We start from the raw sequence: 22,640 nt of genomic DNA on the forward strand, positions 1-22,640 counted from the left end.
TGGCTGCATCAGAATCTGGGCCCAATGGGGAGTCCACTGCTGGGCCAGATTTATTTTGGTTAAAAAGGTTATCACAAAATGACTATCTTTTAAAAGTAAAGGTCATAGATGTCTACTTGATTTGAGCCTGACCACTGGGACCTTCACCGATCACTAGGACTGGGGTCCCTTACACCTTATTGGATGTAACTGCACTGTAATCACTTTTGGTGTGTGGAGCCTGTGCGGAGCTGGGTCTACCTCTATATAGTGACTGTATGAGGTCATACTGGTCTTTGTACAATGGATTATCTTCAGTAACAGTGGTGGTGTTAGTCAGTATGTGGTGGTGTTAGTCAGTATGTGGTGGTGTTAGTCAGTATGTGGTGGTAATATTTGTCCCTTGTAAACTGGTACTGTTCACATTATTGGTCTTAGTATACTGGATTTGGTCAGTAACAGTGTGAGGGTGATAGTAGTGGTTATGGCATGGCGGTAATAGTTGCCACTGGTATTATTGTTAATATTGGTCTCGGTATAAAGGATTTGGTCAATAACAGTGTGTATATATATATATATATATATATATATATATATATATATATATATATATATTAACATTAGTTTAGGACAACGGTTAATGGCTTTATGGTTGGACGAGGAAGCGACAGCCCAATGCTATGGGGCCCAGCCAATTCTACTTACGTTCCTGCTTAGTCGTTGACCCCACTTTCAGACAGCTCTATTAGGATCTCCAATCCCTGTATGTATGCAGGAAACACCTCCAATATATAGCACTAATAGAATTTATTTGTATGGCACCTATTTATTACACTAGTCTGTACACTCCCCATAAAGTTATGTAAAAAACAAATATATTTTATTCCTTTTTCCCCAGTGTTACCTTTGTTAAAGGGGTTATCCAGCGCTACAAAAACATGGCCACTTTCTTCCAGAGACAGCCCCACTCTAGTCTCCAGCTTGGGTGGGGGTTTGCTGCTCAGTTTCATTAAAGTGAATGGAGCTTAATTGCAAACCGCACCTGAACTTGAGACAAGAGTCGTGTTGTCTCTGAAAGAAAGTGGCCATGTTTTTGTAGCACTGGATAACCCCTTTAAGTTATGACAGATGTAGTCATATCCATACCAGGGAACGCCCATCACAAGCTTCTTAGGATCGATGCCGATATTAATAAACTGCTCGTAACCTACAAAGGAGATGTTATAAAGTTTACTGAATTGCTTCCGGAGTTAAAACTACAGAATGTTCTTCCTTGTAGCTTACACAAGGCTCTACAAGCATAAACTCCTGATAGAAGTTCTCTGGGACTGTCAGTGACTCATTATGGTTGACAGGATGAGGATCCATTGGCTCCCCGCCCTGACAGACCTTCTTGTGGCCGCAGGCAGCATTGTGTCTTTGGCCAAAAGAAGCCGCTCTCTTCCCCAGTGCTTGCAGAGCAGGGAGAGAGGCCAAATAACTGCAGCCAGGGGTGAGTAGGGCTTTTTTTTTATTATACAGGTAGATGCCTACATGGGGGGAGACAACCACTGGCCTAACTGCTATATGAGATAACAGATGGGGCCTAACTACTATATTGGGTCACAGGCGGGGCCTAACTACTATATGGGATTACAGATGAGGCCTAACTACTATGTGAAGGGCACAGACGGGGCCTAACTACTATATGGGATTACAGATGGGGCCTAGCTACTATATTGGGTCACAGACGGGGCCTAACTACTATATGGAATTACAGATGGGGCCTAGCTACTATATTGGGTCACAGACGGGGCCTAACTACTATATGGGATTACAGATGAGGCCTAACTACTATATAGAGGCACAGACGGGGCCTAACTACTATATGGGATTACAGATGAGGCCTAACTACTATATAGGAACACAGACATCCTTTACTGTTAATGGGGGCACAAAATGAGGCTACTTACTATATATACTGAACCAAGGACATGGGGGAATATAGTCTGTGTTTAATATAGAATTTTGCACCTTTCTTTAGTTTACCCAGGGCAGCAGAGTGGCTTGATTCCCGCCTGTTTCTAGGTATCCTGCTGTCAGGTCTCAACAGAAGTGAGCAGAGTACACTAGGATGGCTGCCAATTAAGCTGGACAATTCTCACTAATATTAACCCAGTGTGGCCCTAAGTAGGAAAACATGACCAGGAACAGGCCTGAAATAACATTTAGAAAGACTGGCCAACTTTTATACCCCCAGCTCATAAGATCCCATGATTTGACCCCAGACTGACCAGTGATGGTCCAGTGGAACGGTGCGTTCGCTCCTGCAATATGCTCAGTCCAGGTCTGGGACTGTTCATCATAGGACATAACAAACAAGAAGTCGCACAGCTCCGCTATGGCCGTATAGTTATAGCAGCGGACATCATCAAGAGGGAGGCGGGTCTAAGCCCTGTTAGGCCAGCCTCCTTTTGTCAGATGACCCAGGTTGCTCAGCTCTGATTGGCTAAGCAAGCTGTAAGCCATCAGTTTTACAGAGTCTGTTAGACATCACAGGAGACAAAGTGCATCATGGGGAAGCCCAAACCAGGAAGTAAAGAAAAAAATGAAGCCACCAACTGAAGGTTCAGGGACCTGCAAACAGCGGAAAATTCCAATGGAGTCAGACTCCAAAGGGATGGTAAATGTAAAAACTCTGTTTATGATTGATTGATACAACTTTTTAGGATGATAAATGTCCCCCATATACTTCAGTTGACTGGCAGCAGTAAGGGACGACAGCGGCCTCTCTGCTGCCACCAATGTTTGTGTCAGGCTTTTGTACTGTACATATATGATATAATTAGACGTAAGCGAACCCGATCGATCACCATTTGATTCTCGCAGCCTGGAGATAGGAGATAGATGCTGCCATTACTGTGCGTTCTCTCATCTCTAGATATAATCATTACCTGGGAGCCCGGGATTGCTCTATGGAAAGCCTCTGTGGTTTCCTTCACCAGTGGGCTGAGCATGTATGTGTGTTCCCAGGGGTAGTAAGCCACTGCCAATCACCTCTTATTAAAAGGATCTGGTGCTTGACAAAGCACACCTGTAGCGCGAAACTGTTGCCTCTCTAGACGTGCCCCCTTGCCATCTTCCCCCTTCCTTGCCTGCACATCGTGTCCATGAATAAATAGAAGACCCCACTACTTTTGGGTGAGTGCCATACGTCTCTTTCTTTTTAATATTTCATATAAGAATGTTGAGAATACTCAGAACCTCAGCTGGTTGGATGGAATAATTAGTTATATAGAGGAGGGATCTGGAGGTGAAATTAGTGAAATACTGAATTTGTCCATCTCTGAAGATAAATGGAGGATCCTGACATTTATTGCCATAGACCCAGTGTGTGGACCTAATAAAGTCTCTGGATATATAGGAGGAGCATGCGAGGAGCCAGACCACAGCCTATACACATGTAACTACTACATATAACAACATACTGTACATATCTTTCTAATATTGTGGAGATATTAAGTGGCAATTGTAAGTATATGAGTAATAGTTGTATTTTTACTGTGATTTGTATTGCTTGCTTGTTTTTGGCTGTGTCAATTTAAATTTCTTGGGGGTTCTGCTTCTCATTGAAGAAATCCAGCTGTGTACAGAGTCTTACAACTAGTGCTCCCTGGGAAAAAATGCAAATGAGCTTTGCTTTGATTGGATGAAAACTGTCTCTCTAGTGCCACCTAGTGAAGGTAGCTACCCTGTGTGCTCTCAGTATATCCCATCAGGTTTCTCCCACCTTATGGCATGCCCATAGACAGCTTTATGATAGGTTCCTCTGCTAACATTAACCTATTCCATACCAGTCACGTACTGGAAACCAATTTCAAAGAATAAAACGTAAGTCAAAAGAAAACTTTTTGTGGATGCAAATATTTATTGAAAATTTCAGGGTTAAGAACACAGAACTATACAGTTGGTTTGGTGCGTGCGATTGGCTTGATTGGGGCTGACATTACAGCTTATTCTAGGGATGAGGTTTAGTTTCTAGATATAAACAAGAGGGGAAGAGACGTTAAGCCGCACATTTGAGGGACTCGCAGGAACAAGAAGTGTGGGCTTCTACTCGCTCTTTGAAGTCTTCGGGCATGTCAACCAGGGATTCCTCTGCCAGATCTGTAGTAAAAAAGAGAAGGGTTTTAGCCTGGAGTATTAAAAAGATTCATAGAATGCATAAGATAGGGGTAACCATGGGGGACCTATAGGTAAGGGGGCTAGCGGTCAACTTGCCAACCGTCTAGAAATTGGAGGGGTATTCTTGCAAAGTGGACCACAGAGGAGGAGGCATCCGTAGGTGCTTTGGAGTGTTCCAGTTTTTATATGTTAAGTTACTTACCTTCAGATGTGCAGTGGAATCCAACAGTGACAGGGGTGATGGCTGATGCACTACAACCTTCAGCGCAACGCAGGACTTTGTGGGTGGAATAACATTTGCTTTCCCTCTCTGGCTTCTCAGTCTTTACCAAAGAGTGATGAAGTTTGCAGGCTAAAAAATAAGGAGACTATTAAGTATCGTATATAACTAAGGTTATTCTTACAGCTCACCCTCCTAAAACTCCTAGTGCTGTAACTGGGCATGTGCGACCATCTAGTTCAAATTAAACTACAGGTCGTAACCCTAGACGACCAGCTATAAACGTGTTGGACCAGATTTGATTACCATATATAGCCAACTTTTGTATATCGGACTACCTCTTTGAGGTAATAGGAAAAGGACGCCACCTCGGGGTACCCGTATACGTAGCTGGATGTCAGGGGTTAGATAGACAGTGACGTGAGAAGAAGAAGCAGTCTGACCTATGACAGAAACCACTATCTGTTACTCACATCCCGAGCAGGCGTCTTCAGTGGCAATCCAAGAATGGCCAAAGCTGTCTTCATCTTCTGCTACTGATCCATCGGGCATCCTGAACTCCTTTTCTGTCTCATCGTCATGGTAGCCGCAGATACCACAAGTCTGGCCTCTCATCCATACGGCTGTGCGAAGCTACACAACAATATAGGCATATTAGTGGCCTGTCTAAGATGGCGGCCTAAAATAACCCTAACCCCAGCTTCTAATATAGTACATAGTCATTGTAGGATTTGATACCAGTATCTAAGGACTTTCAATGCTTATATCACTCTGATTGCTAAAGTCTTCCATTGAGTATTGCATGGAAGGTTCCAACCATTGAATGGACTCCATGTGGTCAACTCACTTTACTGCTTTAAGTTAACCGGGTTGGTTGGTCATGAGCAACTGCCTCGTGTGTAGTCGAGGACACCCCAAGTGATCAAGTCTTTGGCCGTTGTAGGTATACTGTTAATCCATATATCACTTACCTCAGTTGATTTTCCATCGTAAACCAGTTCCTCAATACCAAAGTCTTGTGCAGATAGGACAAGTTTTCCCTCTCTCTCCTCGATACGCACAGATGGTTCTGGAAGATAATATTGTTGGAGATTGAGGTTAAATACACATCAGTTGTTTAGGAATCTGAGATTGTTACAGATCAAGAGGGCAATAGAGCGACACCAGATAAGGACCTTATCCCTTTATCAGTCAAGGATTGTCTCCATGTATGATCCTCAGTTCTCCACCACTACTTACCCTGGCTGGGCTCATATGGGAGTTTCTCCTTGGAAATATCAATGTTATTAACCTTCAGCATGGGCTCTCCTGATCTGCTGTACATCTTAATGTCACTAAAAAAAGTATTATATTAAGAAAATAAGTTTATAATAAAAGCCACAAACACATAACGGTCGTCGTAGATCGGTAATCTTGGCTTCTACTTACAAGTCTCCCAGTTGAATAGTAATGTCTTTGTGTTCTGGGTTCTCCAGAGAATTCTTGGCCATGATCTGGAACTTATTTTCATCGGTACAGTCCTGAGCGAGAACATGGTGGCAGTGTCCTGGCATTGTGTAGTTGTAGTGTACATCGTTGAAGGTCTTTACCATGTTGTTGGTTATTGAGCAGTGTCCTGGTGGAGAGATTGAGAGTTTTATAACATATGTCAACTGTAATGAAATATGGTGGCTTAGAGAAGATAGACCACTGGGATGACCCGATGATCACACCTTACTTCTGCTGAGGCCGTAGGGACGTTACAGCAGCATGCTTAGACTGGCCCAGGTTGGACTTAAGGATAATTTCCTTTGGTGGACCCAGACCAATGTTGGATGTGATATACAGAAACACAAAACAGGACGCATAACTCAACCTACCTTTAAGACTGTCTGCGATTAAGTTGTGGACATCAGCAAAGACGTTCCAGGTTTGGGCCTGACTTTCTGCGGGACGTGCACGCCAGGCGGCAGTAATGGCAGCAGGGAGTTTGAGGCCTTGGTAGTAGATGGTTTTCTGCATTACAGCAAACACATATCTAGTTGTAAAACCTAGAGTCTACTTTTTTTTCAAAAACATTGACACTTTTATTTTTGTCTACAGGCAGAGGCTGATACTTCGGCATCATTGGGAATCTAATGTTTTTGCGGATATTTACAACAATGGAAATCCTCTGCTTGGATACCAAATGGGGAGGTTACCTGTGGTACTTTGAAAACAATGTTCATGGTCCTGGGGTTGGAGAGAGCCACAATGACCCTAGCTTGTCTGGATGGGTTTCTGTGGGCTGTTCCAGAGAATCCCAACATGTAGGCGGCTCCGGGGACATACCAACCAATTCTGAAATGATAGCGCAAATCACTCAACACTTACGGACTAGTTTTGGTGTTTGCAAATTTTTTGTTTTCACAATTATTATATATTATTGCAGTAAAACATGTATTTATTTGGGATAGTTGGTACTAAGAATTCTTTAAAAAAAAAAAAAAAATAGACTGAAATTACCCACAGGTAAGGTTGTCCTAGCTCAGGGTGGCATAAACTAGTGACAGAGAAGCTGAACAGGATGATGTATCACTTACATTGTTCTGTTTAGCTGACCCAGAGATCTCCGGAATAACATGGACAATAAGTAGTCCTCTCCATTATGTGCATGAGCCCAGTAGCCCTGGATATTCATGAGAAGCAGAAAACTCCGCCCACCAGCTGCTGCTTGGCAGTTATCTATCCATGCTGTGTATAGGCAGTCAACTGTCAATCAGGAGCTGGAGGGGTGTGGCAAGAATCCTATTCTCCTGCATATTAGGAGAACGGCTAAACAGAATTATACATCGATCTGCTGAGCATTTCTGTCACTAGTGTAGAACAGTAGTTCAACCTATACTCTACCCTTTACTTAACCAGTTGGGCACATTAGGTGTGAAACAATAAATAGATATGGGTACTTGATAGGAGGAGCAAAACAATTTAAAAATTTACTTACGCTTGTCCGAAGTTCTTTAGTTTGGATGGAATTCTTGGCCAGGTAGCCTTGAGCCTGAGTGCGGGTTGACTGCCCCAAAGACCGGTTTCGGCCCATGTGGCGACCTTGTACTGTTGACAATTCTGACCCCATTTCAGTTCAGCCTAGATGAGAGTATATATAGTTATCATTCCAGAATATATAGGTATATTGTGAGATCTATTGGTACATTATGAATCTTTTATTACGTAGGCTTGATGTTGGCTCTGAATGTATGCGTTGGCGCATGCTCTCCAGCGGCTTTCTCCTGTAATGTCCACCACAAAGGCCTGAAGCTTAGGCTTGGATGCATCTACGTACACAATAATCTGGTAGCCCTGCTTCTTATTGTCAGACCGGACCGCCTGAACAGTGGCCACCCAGGTGGGAGCTCTGTGTTCGCCAAGGAATCGGGCCTGAAAGTAATATTACACATCATGAGTATCGTATACGTACTAATATACATACCAACAAAGTCTAAAGACTTTGACAACTCTCAACAATTATAAGACTTGTGGGACTTTTTGTACTCCTCCAATCCTACTTACCCGTGCCTGGGTTCTTCCAGAAGATTCGCTGCTGCTGCTACTACTACTGCTGCCACTTCTGCCGCGGGAGCTGGAGCTGGACTGGGATGCATGGACACGGCCAGACATGGTCCTGATCTCATGAGAATTCTAAAAATGATATATATTTAAGAAGGTGGTAATATAAAATGCCGAGTTCTCCCATTAAACGTATTCCCAATACAACTTTACCCGTTGAGATCTATCAAAGAAGCTTTGACGCATATTTAGTATTTAAAGGGGTTGTTCACCAATTTTTTTTTTCTTTTAAATCAATTGGAGATTTGTCATTTACTTCTATTAAAAAATCTCAAGCCTTCCAGTACTTATCAGCTGCTGTATGTCCTGCAGGAAGTGGTGTATTCTCTCCACTCACACACTGGAGTGCTCTCTGCTGCCACCTCTGTCCATGTCAGGAACTGTCCAGAGCAGCAGCAAATCACCATAGAAAACCTCTCCAGCTCTCCAGACTGGAAAGAATACACCACTTCCTGCAGGACATACAGCATCCTAACCTAGAATACTATACAATAATGTAAAGATTTAATAGACAATAAAAGTGCCTAGTGGTGATATGCGGTACTGCAATTGTTTTCAAATGTTATTGTTTTCACCCCTCATCCCCTTAAAGTATTGTTTAATACTACAAAACACACCAAGAGCCCTTACCTTATAACTATATGGTCTTTTAAATCGAAGTGCAAAGATTTCAGCCTAGAAAGACAACAGACATATATTTAGAGAAGGTACAAAGGAATAAGATAGGTTATGTTTTAGTATTTCAAGGAGATGTCCAAGATTACACAAATATATCTTGCTTTTTTTCCCAGGAAATAGGGGGTGTGGATAAATGTCTTGCCATTGGCTGATATTGCAGTTTTGCCCCCTTTTTCCCATCATGGGTGAGCTGCAAACTCCATAAAGGGGTACTCTGTCAACAATAATTTTCTTTCAAATCAACTGGTTTGTAATTTACTTCTATTTAAACTTCTCGATTCTTCCCATACTTATCAGCTGCTGCATGTCCTGTAGGAAGTGGTGTATTCTTTCCAGTATGACAAAGTGCTCTCTGTCCATGTCAGGAACTGTCTAGAGCAGTAGCAAATCCCCATAGAAAACTTCTTCTGCTCTGGACAGTTCCTGACATAGACAGAGGTGGCAGCAGAGAGCACCATGTCAGACTGGAAAAAATAAACAACTTCCTGCAGGACATACAGCAGCTGATAAGTATGGGAAGACCTGATATTTTTAAATAGAAGTAAATTATATATCTATATAATGAAAGAAAAAAGTACTCCTTTAAAAGGCATTAAATTTGAGATTTTTAAAAGACGATGACACAGTGATAGTACCTGATCATTATCATTATCACTGGTTAAGTGGTGGGTGTTTTGCTGCCTGTGCTTATTCTGCTGACGAGAGGTTTGCTGGTGATTTCCGGCCTTGTGTTGCTGGCTTGAGCTGCTGCTGCTGCTGCTGGCGCTGTTCTTGCTGCCACTGCTGCTGCTGCTGCTGCTACTGCTGCTTTGTTGGTGATTATGGCCGTGCCTTCTGCTGCCACTGCTGCTACTGCTGCTGCTGCTGCGGCCGTTGCTGCTACCACTACTACTGCTGCTGCTGCTGCTCCGTTGTTGGTTCTTATGGCCTTGCTGCTGCTGATTTTCCCAGGAATGGCGTCCCTGTTGATGTTGCTGCTGGTGTTGTTGTTGTTTTGATGTTTGGGCGCTGCTGGATGAGCTGCTACTGCTGGATTGTTGGTTCTGGCGCCTTGTCGCTTCAACAATGTCGTGCTTCTTCTTGCCCTTGCGTATATTCAAAGTTGCATTTCTGGCCTGTAACATTAAAGGGGTAAAAGTTTACATAAAAAAAAATTAATCGAATGACCCCCTTAAGATAACCGTGGAAGAAGATGGATTACCTTACGCTCATCAAGTCCCAGGATGGTCCTCAGCCTCATCTGCACTTCAGATTCCTCAAGATGTCCGTCTTCTTTCACTTCCAGGTCGGCCAAAGCCAATATTTTTGAGGCTGCTTTGGGTCCTGCAGTTATCTCCAGTTGCAGTTTTTCGATGGCCACATCTGTCTGAGCTGTGAAAGCAATAGGAATGGAGGTTACCCAACCTGGAACCTTCCGGTGAGTCTACGAGAGGTTGGAAAAGAATTTGGAGGATTGGGTCTTTGCTTACTTGGTTTCACGGTGAGTTGTGCTTCGTGTTCTCCGGCGGCCTGGTAAAGCCGGGAGTTCCTGCGTCCTGCAGCATTACGAGCTTTGTGGTGTGCACAGAGCTGTACATTAATTTTGGGAATTTTAATGCAGAGGTGGAGAAACTCAGAAGGTGAATACTGGTGTTGTCCTGTCTCTCCAGGGTAAGCATATTTCTTGGCAATGATTTCGGAAGATCCTTCCTAAAATCAAATAAAAAAATAAAAAAAACATAAAGTATATCAGCTGAACAAAAACTAAAAAAAAAAACACCTTTCTGTGAACATGGCCTAATCAGTATCTGATGATATATAGTTAAAGGGGTTGTTATTTTCTTTCAAATCAACTGGTGCCATAAGGTGAAAGAGATTTGCAGTTTTCTTCTATTAAAAAATCTTAAGTCTTCTAGTACTTATCCGCTGCTGTATGCCCTGCAGGAAGTGGTGTATTCTTTCCAGTCTGACACAGTGCTCTCTGCTGTCATCTCTGTCCATGTCAGGTCAGAAGCAAATCCCCATATAAAAAATCTCCCCTGCTCTCTAGACTAGAAAGAATACACTACTTCCTGCAGAACATATAACAGCTGATAAGTACTGAAAGACTTGAGATTTTTTTAATAGAAGTAAATTACAAATCTCTGGCACTTTATGGCAGCTGTTGATTATAAAGTTGTTTTTTTTTGTGAACTACACCTTTACACTTTTAGCTTAGTTGGTTAAATCATCCTTTGTTTCCTACTTATTATTCATTATTACTCTTAAATCTTCCCTGTAATTTCAAATAACTTCCCTCCCCATGATTCCTAACATATTTTTCCTAAGATATTTTACCCCCCTCCCCCCCCCCCCCAACAAAAAAAAAGGTCTAAAATCTCGGCCACTGCGTGTATTACTTCTCTGCAATTCACTGTCCACTATCTGTTGTCAGGGAAAATGTGTCTCTAGTAACAGCTGGATCAGGACAAAGCACAGTAAATGGGGGAGGAGTTTACTATGTGCTCTGTGCAGGAGATGAAGAGAGGGAGAAAGACTGTGCTGTGTACCTGCAATCTATGAACTTGTCTGGGTGCTGAAGATGACCCATCGTGGTTCCAGACCCTCTCAGGGTCATGATAACTCAGCATTTTTTTTATGTTTTGGAAGGGACATGTACACTTTAAATTTTTAAAGCTTTATATTACCATCATGCTGTTGCCTTCTGCTGAACCCTTTCCGTGCTTCTCGAAGTGTTTGTGCAGAAGGTTTGCTTCAGCTCCCCTGGGGACGATTGGTGTCTTCTTTATTGCATCCAACTCTTCCGAATTTCTGGACACAGCATACGCCTGAGTTCTGTTGTGAAAATAAAATAATGCATTGAATAAAATAAAACTTTGGATTATTCTAACATGTAAGGGTTGTTCAAAAAGAACTGTGTAATGCTTCATTTCTCCTGCGGGGGTGCTATAGAGAACATATAACTGCAAGTATAGCCTGCAGATTAGTGCTGATCACAAATGGTACCTGCATTGGGACTACACAATGTTCAATATATGATAGATTGCAATGTTTTGATAATACCCCCATTCCCCCCCAAACAATTACCTTGCGGTGAGCAGATCATATTCTTGTTGGCTTGGTACAGTTTCAATCTTAAAATTCTTCTCTTTAACATCTAGCTTTGCAACAAATTTTGCAGGGGCGTTGGCCTGAACCTTCGCATGGAATTCAATTAAGGACTGTACTAAGTGTGTATTTACTCCCATGGTTGCCACAGTGTGGATTGCTAAGCTGAAAGTACAAGAGACGATGATGAGTTGCTATAGACTATGACTCGTATTCATTAGTAAATGGCTAGGCTCTATAAAAGAATAAAACTTTATATTAGATTGCCTCTATTCTTATAGAAATTGGATAAAAACTAAATTATAAAATGTATTGATACCAACCTTGGGCTCACATCAGCGTGGACTTGGATATTGGATTGTAAAAGCTGAACAACACTCAGGTCACTTGATGGTGATGGGGTGGCCTTCACGTCAACTGAAAAATAACATGAAATATTCCTTCATATTACAGCCTATGGATGTAGTCCAGTGATTACAGAACATGGTTCCTTAGAATTTAACGGAACCTATCATGGGTCTCTCTCGTACATCAGTAGACATCACTTTTACCGTAGACATAAACCTTGGTAGTTTTTGAAGATCTTGATAATATCACGGGCAGTAAGCAATACAAATATGTAGACCAAATAAATTTTCTATATTTTACGCAACCAAACCAAGATGTAAGAGAAGAACCAGCCCATTGGAAACTACAATTTTACATTCAGTAGTCAATTAGAAATAAGAAAGGAGAAGATATAACCAAGACGAAACTAAAAAATAAGACCAACCATTCAAAGAGAAAACTTAAAGCCAGGTAAATGTTGGCCAAACCCTATAATTTCTGTAGGATCTGCCAACCATCTAATTCTTCTGTCAGGATTCGTAAGCTGGATTTCAACTGCCAATGCTTTTGCTCTGTTGAAGATAAGCCACTGCCGTGGATGGTAAGCAATACAGATCCTTATATCCTTGACCAAATAAAGACTAACTTTCCAAATTATGCATGAACAACCAAACCAAGATGACTTAGCTCTTTGGAAAATACACTTTTACATTAAGGAGTCAATCAGAAACAAGAAAGGACAAGACCAGAACCAAGATGAAACGAAAGAATCATAAGACTAAAAACTAAAGCTGGTTAAATAAATGCAGGTCAAGCTGTCCAACCTTAGCAGGACTTGCCAATCATCTCACCTGTATGACTTTGTTAGGATTGGGCAATTAGATTTCAACTGCCCAATCCTATAATTCTGGGAAAGATAAGCTGTTGACTGAATGAGCATTCAGCCAACAGCTATATAATGTATATTTCCAGCTTAAAACTTTTTTGATGGCATTTAGTAATATCATCTACTGAATTGTTATTACTGAGAACTTAATTTATCTTACGGTTAACAGCAGCATTGCCGACAGCTGCGGAGTGTACACCGATCTCGAGAGGTAAACCCATAGAGGTGGGTATGATGTATCTAGCTTCAGCCAACAGAACAGGTTGGGCCCAATGTCCTACAAGTCCACCAAGAATCTTCTCAATGATTTTCTTAATAACTGAATGCCGGGAAGTTGGCTCTGTCAAGACCTAAAAATTGCAGTAGAAAGAGTCAAAAATTGCTGGAATATAGAATATATCAAGTGCTATAATAGGGCAGATGGGTGCAAACAGTGGTACCCTAAAAACGTTCTGGATGGTTTCTTTGGTGGCATCACTGTAGTAGACCTCTTGACCGAACAGCTTAAGATTTGATGAGAATAGAGGCACCTCAGATGGGAGAGATTTAAATCCGGTCAGCTAGAAAACAAAATATTAGGAAATTATTACTATTATATATTTTTTTTGTTTACCTAAAAATTCTTGAAAACGAGAAAGAACCGCAGTACTCACAGATTTGATAATCTTTACGATGTTTTTCCGTATGGAATATTGATTGAATGGAATGTTCTGTTTTCTGAGGATTTCTTGGAGGCCTTCAGCCCGAATAGCAAACTGAAGTAAGAAGTAGATTGTCAATGGAAAGGAAATTTAAATATAATATATATATATATATATATATATATATATATATATATATAAAAAAAAAACACATATCAAACTTTTTTTTACCTCAATAAGGTCTGTGGCTGCACCTGCCATGTATCCACGGAGCTTGACCATGATGGCAGCTGGCAATGCAGTGGTAGGGTTGTTCAAAACAATGACTTTGGCGGTGGCTCCAGACATCAGAGGGTCTATGGAATGAAATATGCCAATGTAATAGGATATATCTCTACAGAACAAATGGTCAAGTAAAAAATAAAGTACATCAGATGGTCATCAGATCCATCAAGGGGGATGTAAAAGATGAACAGTGGATTTCCCATTGGGGTCCAGAAACCTCAAGTGACATCTTTGCATTCTTATACAACACCCTGTAAATGACGACTTACAATTAAAATGGTCCACATGGAAAACCTTGCTGTAGCGCATGCTCAGTTTGTCAAGCGATGGGTTCAGCATCTTGACGGCAAGATTGGCAGCGGCATTCCTATAGCAATTTAAAAGCCAGTTTATGAATGCATGAACGAAATACTAGAGGAGAGTTAGACTATCTAAGGGGAAAGTAAGACATTCACGCTTACACATGTTGGAATTCAGGGTTTGAGGTTCTGGTTAAAGCCTTCATGTAAGAGTAGACAAAACTAGCCAACTGCAGATTAACTTTAGCTTCGGTTTGTATGGCCTGAGCCATGGTGGTCACGATGGCTGTGGGTGGTCTAGTCTCCAAAAGAACAGCGGCAGCTATCATACGGACCTCAGTATGAACACGGCGATCCATTAGGATTTTGAGCAAAATTTCTTGAACCTAAGTAGAAAAACAATGTGCGTGAAGGGTTGTCATCTACGATATAGTCTATATATATTACCTTAGGTGGACACTATTTAAAGGAGCTTACTCTCTTGGGGTCATCCTTGGCAATGTTCCTGAGGGCGGACACAGCATCAATCTGAACTCTAACCGGCAGCTGGAAGGCGCTAGTGGAATAGATTGGCAGGAATTTCATAATACGCTTAATGCTTGCAACTTGTCCAGCGTTGCCCATAGCCTTCAATGCTAGGCTGATATCCTGAGGGCGGGCCTTGTTGGCAGCTTCGGCGGCAAAATCGTGGAGTTGCTGAAACATGAAAAAAGTATATTTTCCAAATTAGAAGTAACAACATAGATTAGATGTCGTCTCTCATAGTCTAATAGGAATGAGATTATCAAAGGTTTGGTCCTTATTCAGTGTTTCTGGTTGGTTTGGGATTAGTGACCATCTGCTTATATATCATGTCTACTTGTCAAATTTAAGAGAAAAATTTTTGGATGAATTGTAGATTTGTTTGACTACTTACCTGAAGAACGGACTCTGGACATGCTTGGGTGTTTGAACAGTATTTGTAGACCATTGTTCCATAGGACAACATGGCTGCCGTGTGCAGTGTTGGGTTATTCTGGACTCTGGAATCCTGCACCAGTTCCTATTTAGTTAGACATATGATATAGAGAGTGTTAAAAATACATTTTTAGGTAAGGAAAAAAAAAAAAAAAAAAGTTGTTTTTTTTTTGTTTCCTAGGACCTTAAGATTCATGGTGAATCCCTAAAATAGGCCATCAGTATCAGATTGTGGGGGCCGACTCTGAAAGAGCCATGGTGTAAGTAAAAGTACAGAGCTGTTCCTGGTCGGGGGGTGTCAGGAGTTGGTCGCCCACTGATACTGACATATTGAAATGAAATATAGTCATATACAAAGACTCACAGCTGCGATCTGAAGAGCTTTCTGGCTGGGACGGGTGTGGTGCATGGCAAGAGTGATGGAAAGGGCCGCTTCCTGGGTGCTCTGGTTTGGAATATTATGCTTGATAATTTTAAAAGACTCGCTTGTACCGATGACAGGGAATGCTTTAATAATCCATTGCCTAAAAAAAAAAAAAAAAACCATTAAGATAATATAAGTTACAAATTAAAAATGTAATACAGAGGCATACAGTATATCTAACCGGAAATTAAAGAGAGTTTGAACCCTTTAAGAGAAGTCCGTATGAAGTTCACAAACCAATAAATAGGCAACTTTTTTACTTTTCGTAGAGACATTTGTGGTCCCAGTCCTGAGACCTCCACTGACTGTAAGGTATGGCCAAGAGAAGTGCGCACTAAGTGTGTTTTCTCAGCACTGTCTACAGGACCAAGATGTACTCCAAGATGGACCAAGATGTAGAAGGTCTATAGATGGGTGAGTTTAGTGTGGTCTGAATAGTAAACTTTATGAAGGGACAGGTACACTTAAAAGAATCATAGGCCCTCCAGGCCCTTACCTGTACGAGGGTCTGTCAGCATACTGCTGGTAGAGAGCAGGGTAGATTGCGGGGTCTGCATCTCTCAGGAGCTGGACAACTTTCAGGAACTTAGCTGGAATATCTTCTTGGCCCGGCTGTTGGCTCTTCTGTACCAGGTCTTGCAGAGCCTGTCCGAGCTTCAGAAAGTATATAAAATATTAATGTTATAAATAGACTTATCTAAGATCATATAGAACAGTATGTTCTAGATTCCCAGCCTGCACCTCACCTGAGACTCGATGTTCTTAGAACTCATCAAGTGAAGTGGCATCTGGAAAACTTCAGAGCCAAATCGGTATTTCAGTCCTCCGCAGTTTTCTAGTTGCACACGTGGCTCGTTCACACTGCTGGACTTGATCTCTTTCAAGGTGAGCATTTGTCTTGAAATAGGAAAATATCATATACTTGTGATCAGTACAGGTTCCAGCAGTGGGGCCCTCAGGCATCAAACATTTATAACGCATGCCCTTTAAAGGTGTCAACATGGACAAATGTAGGATTGTTTCTCAATGGTCTAACTTCCTAAAACCGTCCATGCACGTTATAGTCAACATAGGGCTCTGGCAGTGGCTTTCTCCTCTATTTAGAATACAAGTGTTCTTGACCATTTGCAGGATGCATATGTATACCCTACCTGATTTCTGTTATACCAGATCCATAAAGTTCAAAAAAAGGAGAGTACAGGAAGACTTGCTTGGCCTTAACTTCATCAATGATGAGTCCTTGGGCCTTATTCCTAATTCTGTATGTGCATGTAAGCATTCCACGCAAGTGCTGGGATTTCTGGAAACAGTAAGAATAAATGAGTATCTACAACGTGCAACCCTCAAATTGCATTAAACTACACAAGAATTCACATTTACGGTACCATTTGGCAAGCTCTGCAAGGTTCCATGAAGGTCATTCCGATTCTCTTTAGTGCACGATCCTGACAATCTCCAAAGTCCCGGGATTTAATAAGAATAAAGGAATTGGGATTCTTGTCATCTTCTTGGATCATATATCTTGTTAGACACTTTCCAGCGATACAGTCCTGGATGAAAAAAAAAAAAACAAGAATCCTATAAATAACCGTATCGTGGTTATAGAGGAGAATATATAGGATGACATTTTGGGCTCAAAGAAATATGGTGCGTAGAGTGGAGGATATGCTCGAAAATGGATGTTCTTTAGAAAGTTTTTGTTTACCCATTTATGGTAGGCTTAGGACTAGATTAATGTTGGAAGAGGCCCTTGAACACTTGGGATCCCATCCCATATCTAGGATCCAGTCCAGAGGGATGAGACAATAGAAGAAGAGAGAAGGAGCTGTACAAACCTCTTCCAGATCATAAGTATTCTGGTCCTTTTTGATTTTGACTTGTAACAGATCGATCAATCCTCGGACGACGTTGACCACCAGAGATGAGACACCCTCTGCAGCAAACACATTACCGACATGGCCGTCATGGTATTCAAACTTGAACGGATGTTTGAACTGTTCTATAATGGCTTGGGTCAGTTTAGTGGACCGAGTGAAAGGATCTCTTGGCCATTGACCGTGATATTCCTTGACAACAACTTTATCAACCTGTAAAGAAAATAGATAAATGTATGTTAATAGGAGGCAGATGAATTTTATTAAGGAATAAATTGGATGAATATTTATGAGCTCATATGTCTTATATTAAAGGGGTTCGCCTTGACTTTAATTCATGGCCTATTAGCTGTTTGCCACAGATGCACGTACAGTGCCAGAAGCAGACAGCGCCATACATGGTGTAGTGGCCATACTGGGATACTGCAGCCCAACTCCCATGACTTTCACAACCCAGCAAGCCCATTTCACAACATACAGAGCTGTCTTGTTTTGGCTCTGTTCTTTGCAGCTTTGGAAACCAGTAGATTGGTGAAGTGCCGGGTGATGCCATATTGATAGGGTCCCAGAAACCCCCTTTAACTAGCCTAAAAATTCACATAAAACAAATAAGACCCGTGCTTATTACCTTCAAGATGAACGTTTTCTGAGCAAAGCCACTGATCTGAGCCTCCAGGTTCAACTTCAGTCCGGCTTTGGACAAGCCATTATCTGGCAGGCCGCTCACGGTAATTCCTTCATAGTTGTACACGTAGGTCTTGGCTGGGTTTAAAAGTTGGCCTATAAATACAAGATAGAATATTTATTAGTAACAGGATCACAGTGATGACTTTGATGACTTTATGACTTTATTCCAGGCAGTCTTTATTAAGTAAGTAGTAATTCTTAAGGGGGCTGTCTTGTTTAGAAAGACACATTTTCTTATGGGTGTACTGAGGTCAGAGACAGAAATTTCTCATTTGAGACATACATCTTTTTCAGTTGTAGAGAGGTTATAAAGAATGCATAATGCTCTAGGGAACTGAATATATTCATACATTAAAACAGGTATATGGAACCTTTGGTCCTCCAGCTATTGCAAAACTACAATTCCCATCATGCCTGGACAGCCTGTGGCTGTCCAGGCATGATGGGAATTATAGTTTTGCAACAGCTTGAGGACCTAAGGTTCCCCATCCCTGTATTAAAAGAACAACCTATTGATTGCAATGGGAACTATGTAATTCTTAATTTTTCCTCCGGAGGCGCTGCAGGGAAATTGAACACTTGTTTCCTGGTTTTTTTTTAGATTACATCTAATCACTGGGGGTTCCAGCAGCAGGACATACAGTGGTTAGTTATCATTAGGAGACCCTTCTAAATAGGATTATAATAATTGGGCAACAGTACTCATACTTACAATGACCACATATGGCCAATTCAAATTAGAATACTAATATTAATAGGGTGGACTAGATGGACCAACTGTTAAGTTTTTCTGATGACATTCTTCTAGGTTTCCATGTTTCTATCTTTAAGAATACTTTAAAATTGTAAAACTAATTGTAAAATTTTAACAACTTTTTTAAAAAAAAGTTGAGGTAAAAAAAAAAAAAAAAACGGCCCAATTGAAAATGACAAAACTAACTATGCCACAACAACTTTTTGAATAGCTTTTAACTTTATCAATTAAAAAGGTGAATTTAACAAAAAATTCCAAATTTTTTTTGTAAATTTAAAAAAAAACTTACGGCTTTGTGAGTTTTCACCACCTGTAAAATGAAAGGAAGAAATGAATGAATATTTAGCGTACAAATATATTTTATAAGAAATAGTATATCTAATATATTCACTTTAACACTAGCAGTATCATATAAATTCTACAATTATTTCTAAATTTTAAAATAAATTGTTTTAAATTTTAAAAAGCTATAAATTGCAATAAAATAAATTATATATATATATATTATAAAGTATAAAATTATATATATATATATGTTAATATAAAGTAAAAAAAAAATATTTAATAATATATAATTTTATATATATATATATATATATATATATATATATATATAGCTGAATGAGAGGCTGATACTTACTCGCTAGTGCGAGCAGTAGTGCTAGGATGATTCCCCTCATGATGATGGTGAATACAAAACCTCCAACAGCCTGGGGTATTTATACCCAAAAATTGTGGAGCGCGTCATCTTGGAAGCGATCGCCACCGTTTAATGATTGACTTTCTTCCAATGATTTCAACTTTGTTTATGCAAGAAGAAAAAACTGATAATATAATAGAAGTGTGATATGATAGATGGAAATAAGAAGAGAAAAAAAATAGAAGATAAACCGGAATTTATTTTTGTTTTATACCGGCTAATTAATTTTATTTAATTTTTTTTAATTTTAGCTTTTTTATTGGTATTTCAATAGTTCAAGAATGATCATGCCGATTGGTTAATCATTGGGCAGGTCAGGATAACCTTGTTTGCTCTTGGTCACTGTGACAGAATACGTTGCATCTAATCTCGCTGGAAAATAATTTTGCCAAAATAGATTCTAAAACAATGTTCACTTTGCTTCCTTCTATTTCTGGAGGAATCCATTTTGGAACTATTGAGTATACAATGTATTAGTTTGTTAGAACACTGGTACCGTATGAAGACTGGTCACGACCAAGAACCACCATATGGCACTGGGGCAAAAATGGCTGCAACCATCACAACCCCATTCACTGATGGAGTCACATGACCAGGCAGGGCAAGAGGCTGCTGGTCAGAGATTGATGGGATTATTCAGACTATTGTAATTTTTTTGTAGGTTGTAATATATTAGGGTCTTCTTGCTATCTAGCCCTACAACATGAATACTGTTATAGTTATATCGCTGCTATTGATGCTGTTAGATGGGTTGTTTGGCGCCACAAAATTTAAAAATGAAAACTCACCTGCCCGATCCTCTGGTGCCCGATCCTCAGTGAAGGCCACTTCCTGCTTTTATCTTGACACAGCGGGGATCGGGCATCACTGAGACGCCATCCTCTAATTGTCTTTTAAATTTAAGCCCATGGCTTGTCCTATCAGTGGCATCTGTTGTAAAGTCTGCATGTTAAAGGGGTACTCCGGACATTTAACATTTTTCATATAGTGCTGGGGCTGCAAAGAAAATAACAGACATGTTATTCTTACCTAACCTTGCTTCCGAGGGGTCCTCAGTGCCGTCTTTAGGTCACCGTCTGAACACTCTTGATGCTACTTCAGAGACAGACTCATCCCAGCAGTGACAGCCCGCTCAGCCAATCACTGGATGGGGCAGTGTCCGACTTCAGTCAGTGATTGGCTGAGCAGGCAGTCACTGCTGAGACAAGTTTCGGAAAGAGCAACTGGGGCACTCGAAGACGCTGCAGGAGGACCCTAGGGGAGCGAGGTGAGGTATGAATAGCATGTCTCTTATTTTCTATGCAGTCCCAGCAGTACAGCAAAAATTTAAAACGGACGAAGTACTCAATTAATACTATTTTTTTTCTGTTAAATCTGCAGTGTGTGAACATACTTGTAGAAATGAAGCTGGATAGTGGGAAACTCATGAATGATTCCAATTATGGATGAGCGAATAATTAGGAATGAAGCAAATCACTTTTTTAGGATCGGTCGGTAGCTTGTCAGACTGCTGGATTTGAAGTCTGTGTTGCTCTGTGCCACTCCAGGTGCCGGGGAAAAGCTGGAACCAGTCCTGGGAAACTTCTCTCTGTTTCCTAGGACTAGTTCCAGCTTTTCCTGGCACCCAGAGTGGCACAGACTTCAAATCCAGCAGTCTGACAAGCTACCGACCGATCCTAAAAAACGTCCCGCTTCACTCCAACTGTAAATTCACCCATCCCTAATTCCAGTGACCTGTGGTTTAAAAAGAGGTTTTATGTTAATGTGTTTTGGTTCATTTGTGATGGTTAAATGACGCTGGTAATAGCAGTGGGACATAGATTAATATGCATGCATATACAGTATTCCATATGGGTATATATATATATATATATATATATATATATATATATATATACACAATATATCTATCATCTATCTATCTTGTGAATTAAAAAAAAACATTGCCTGCAAAAATGTTGATAGACACCAGGTGGCAGCATAGTTCTACTTTTCCAACCTTCTCTGGGCACTGGGCACCATAGTATTTTTTTTTTTTTTTAACACATATTTGATGTCTTAGTTTCTTGGTAATCCTTTGAAGTTTTTTCTAGTTTTATATGATTTAATTTCTAAATTAATTTAACTGTAAAATTAGTTATGAGCTATAGTTACATTATTCAGATGTTAAAGCCTAGCTATACATTACTAAAATATAAGACAGAAACATCAATTCAATTTTTTTTGTTTTAATTGTAAATCCTTCCTTTTCCTTTTCCCTTTCCTTTTCCTTTTCCCTTTCCTTCCTCTGTGTGCCTTCAATTTTATAATCCATAACCAAAAAAACTGCCATACTACAGTCCCTGCTTCTAGGATAGTATATAGTTACAGTGTATAGTATATAGACTAAATTTGTATTAACTCAAAAATTATACATTACAATAATTCTATAAATAATAAAGTAATAGCACCTTGATATAGTATGTAACAATGATAAAGTAAAAATATATATAACAAATACAAAACAAAAAATCAGAATCACTTGTATACACAAAACTATTGTAGAACAATTTTCCAAAACCTTCACACATATCACCAGAGCTGGGAGAAGCGTAAGCTAATACTATCTTGGTTCTATAGACAGGGAGTGGGGAGAGAAGTGCTCAGTGGTGTGCTTCTCTCCCAGCTTTATTAATAGTTTTGTTAGGGTCTGCACTCTCAGACCTCGCTTATCAAAGTTTTTCACATGTCTCTAGGAAATGTGAAAAGTTTTTAAAAGCAACATGTACACTGTAAAGGCAACACAATCTCAGTTGTCTATGGGTTAAAGGAACATTCCAGGCAATATCCATAGGTCATGTTATGTCTAGTGACTTCAGGTCCTGTTTATAAGGCATCATACGATGTATCAATTTTGCCCGGAGCTTTTCCTTAAAGGGGTTATCTAGTATTAAAAAACATGGCCACTTTCTCCCAGAGACAGCGCCGCTCTTGTCTCCAGTTCAGGTGGGGTTTTCTATTAAACTCCATTCACTTCAATGGAACCCAAACTGGAGACAAAGTGGTCATGTTTTTCTAACACTGGATACCCCCTTTAAATTCAGCAAACAATGT

General features: G+C 40.4%; 1 protein-coding gene across 1 annotated transcript in view; it reads right to left on the reverse strand.

The window, feature by feature from the left end:
- Positions 1-3,908: 3,908 nt before the first annotated feature.
- The window catches only part of LOC138800113 (uncharacterized), a 46,851-nt gene continuing 28,119 nt past the window's right edge, over positions 3,909-22,640 (reverse strand). The window contains exons 38-71 of the mRNA XM_069981922.1: positions 19,137-19,225; positions 18,035-18,186; positions 17,368-17,619; positions 16,918-17,082; positions 16,684-16,832; positions 16,279-16,429; positions 16,029-16,186; positions 15,473-15,632; positions 15,068-15,193; positions 14,629-14,847; positions 14,314-14,537; positions 14,122-14,219; positions 13,799-13,923; positions 13,580-13,681; positions 13,367-13,486; positions 13,087-13,276; positions 12,037-12,130; positions 11,693-11,878; positions 11,293-11,440; positions 10,096-10,315; positions 9,828-9,997; positions 9,262-9,741; positions 8,579-8,623; positions 7,892-8,020; positions 7,553-7,759; positions 7,326-7,468; positions 6,544-6,682; positions 6,223-6,358; positions 5,792-5,978; positions 5,603-5,697; positions 5,335-5,432; positions 4,837-4,996; positions 4,346-4,495; positions 3,909-4,125 (exon numbers count right to left, since the gene is read on the reverse strand). Of these exons, the coding sequence (XP_069838023.1) occupies positions 4,025-4,125; positions 4,346-4,495; positions 4,837-4,996; positions 5,335-5,432; positions 5,603-5,697; positions 5,792-5,978; positions 6,223-6,358; positions 6,544-6,682; positions 7,326-7,468; positions 7,553-7,759; positions 7,892-8,020; positions 8,579-8,623; positions 9,262-9,741; positions 9,828-9,997; positions 10,096-10,315; positions 11,293-11,440; positions 11,693-11,878; positions 12,037-12,130; positions 13,087-13,276; positions 13,367-13,486; positions 13,580-13,681; positions 13,799-13,923; positions 14,122-14,219; positions 14,314-14,537; positions 14,629-14,847; positions 15,068-15,193; positions 15,473-15,632; positions 16,029-16,186; positions 16,279-16,429; positions 16,684-16,832; positions 16,918-17,082; positions 17,368-17,619; positions 18,035-18,186; positions 19,137-19,225 (5,368 nt within the window). The 3' untranslated portion in view covers positions 3,909-4,024. The remainder of the gene's footprint in view (positions 4,126-4,345; positions 4,496-4,836; positions 4,997-5,334; positions 5,433-5,602; positions 5,698-5,791; positions 5,979-6,222; positions 6,359-6,543; positions 6,683-7,325; positions 7,469-7,552; positions 7,760-7,891; positions 8,021-8,578; positions 8,624-9,261; positions 9,742-9,827; positions 9,998-10,095; positions 10,316-11,292; positions 11,441-11,692; positions 11,879-12,036; positions 12,131-13,086; positions 13,277-13,366; positions 13,487-13,579; positions 13,682-13,798; positions 13,924-14,121; positions 14,220-14,313; positions 14,538-14,628; positions 14,848-15,067; positions 15,194-15,472; positions 15,633-16,028; positions 16,187-16,278; positions 16,430-16,683; positions 16,833-16,917; positions 17,083-17,367; positions 17,620-18,034; positions 18,187-19,136; positions 19,226-22,640) is intronic.

This window comes from Dendropsophus ebraccatus, chromosome 8 (genome assembly GCF_027789765.1).
Source record: "Dendropsophus ebraccatus isolate aDenEbr1 chromosome 8, aDenEbr1.pat, whole genome shotgun sequence".
Taxonomy (NCBI): Eukaryota; Metazoa; Chordata; class Amphibia; order Anura; family Hylidae; genus Dendropsophus; species Dendropsophus ebraccatus.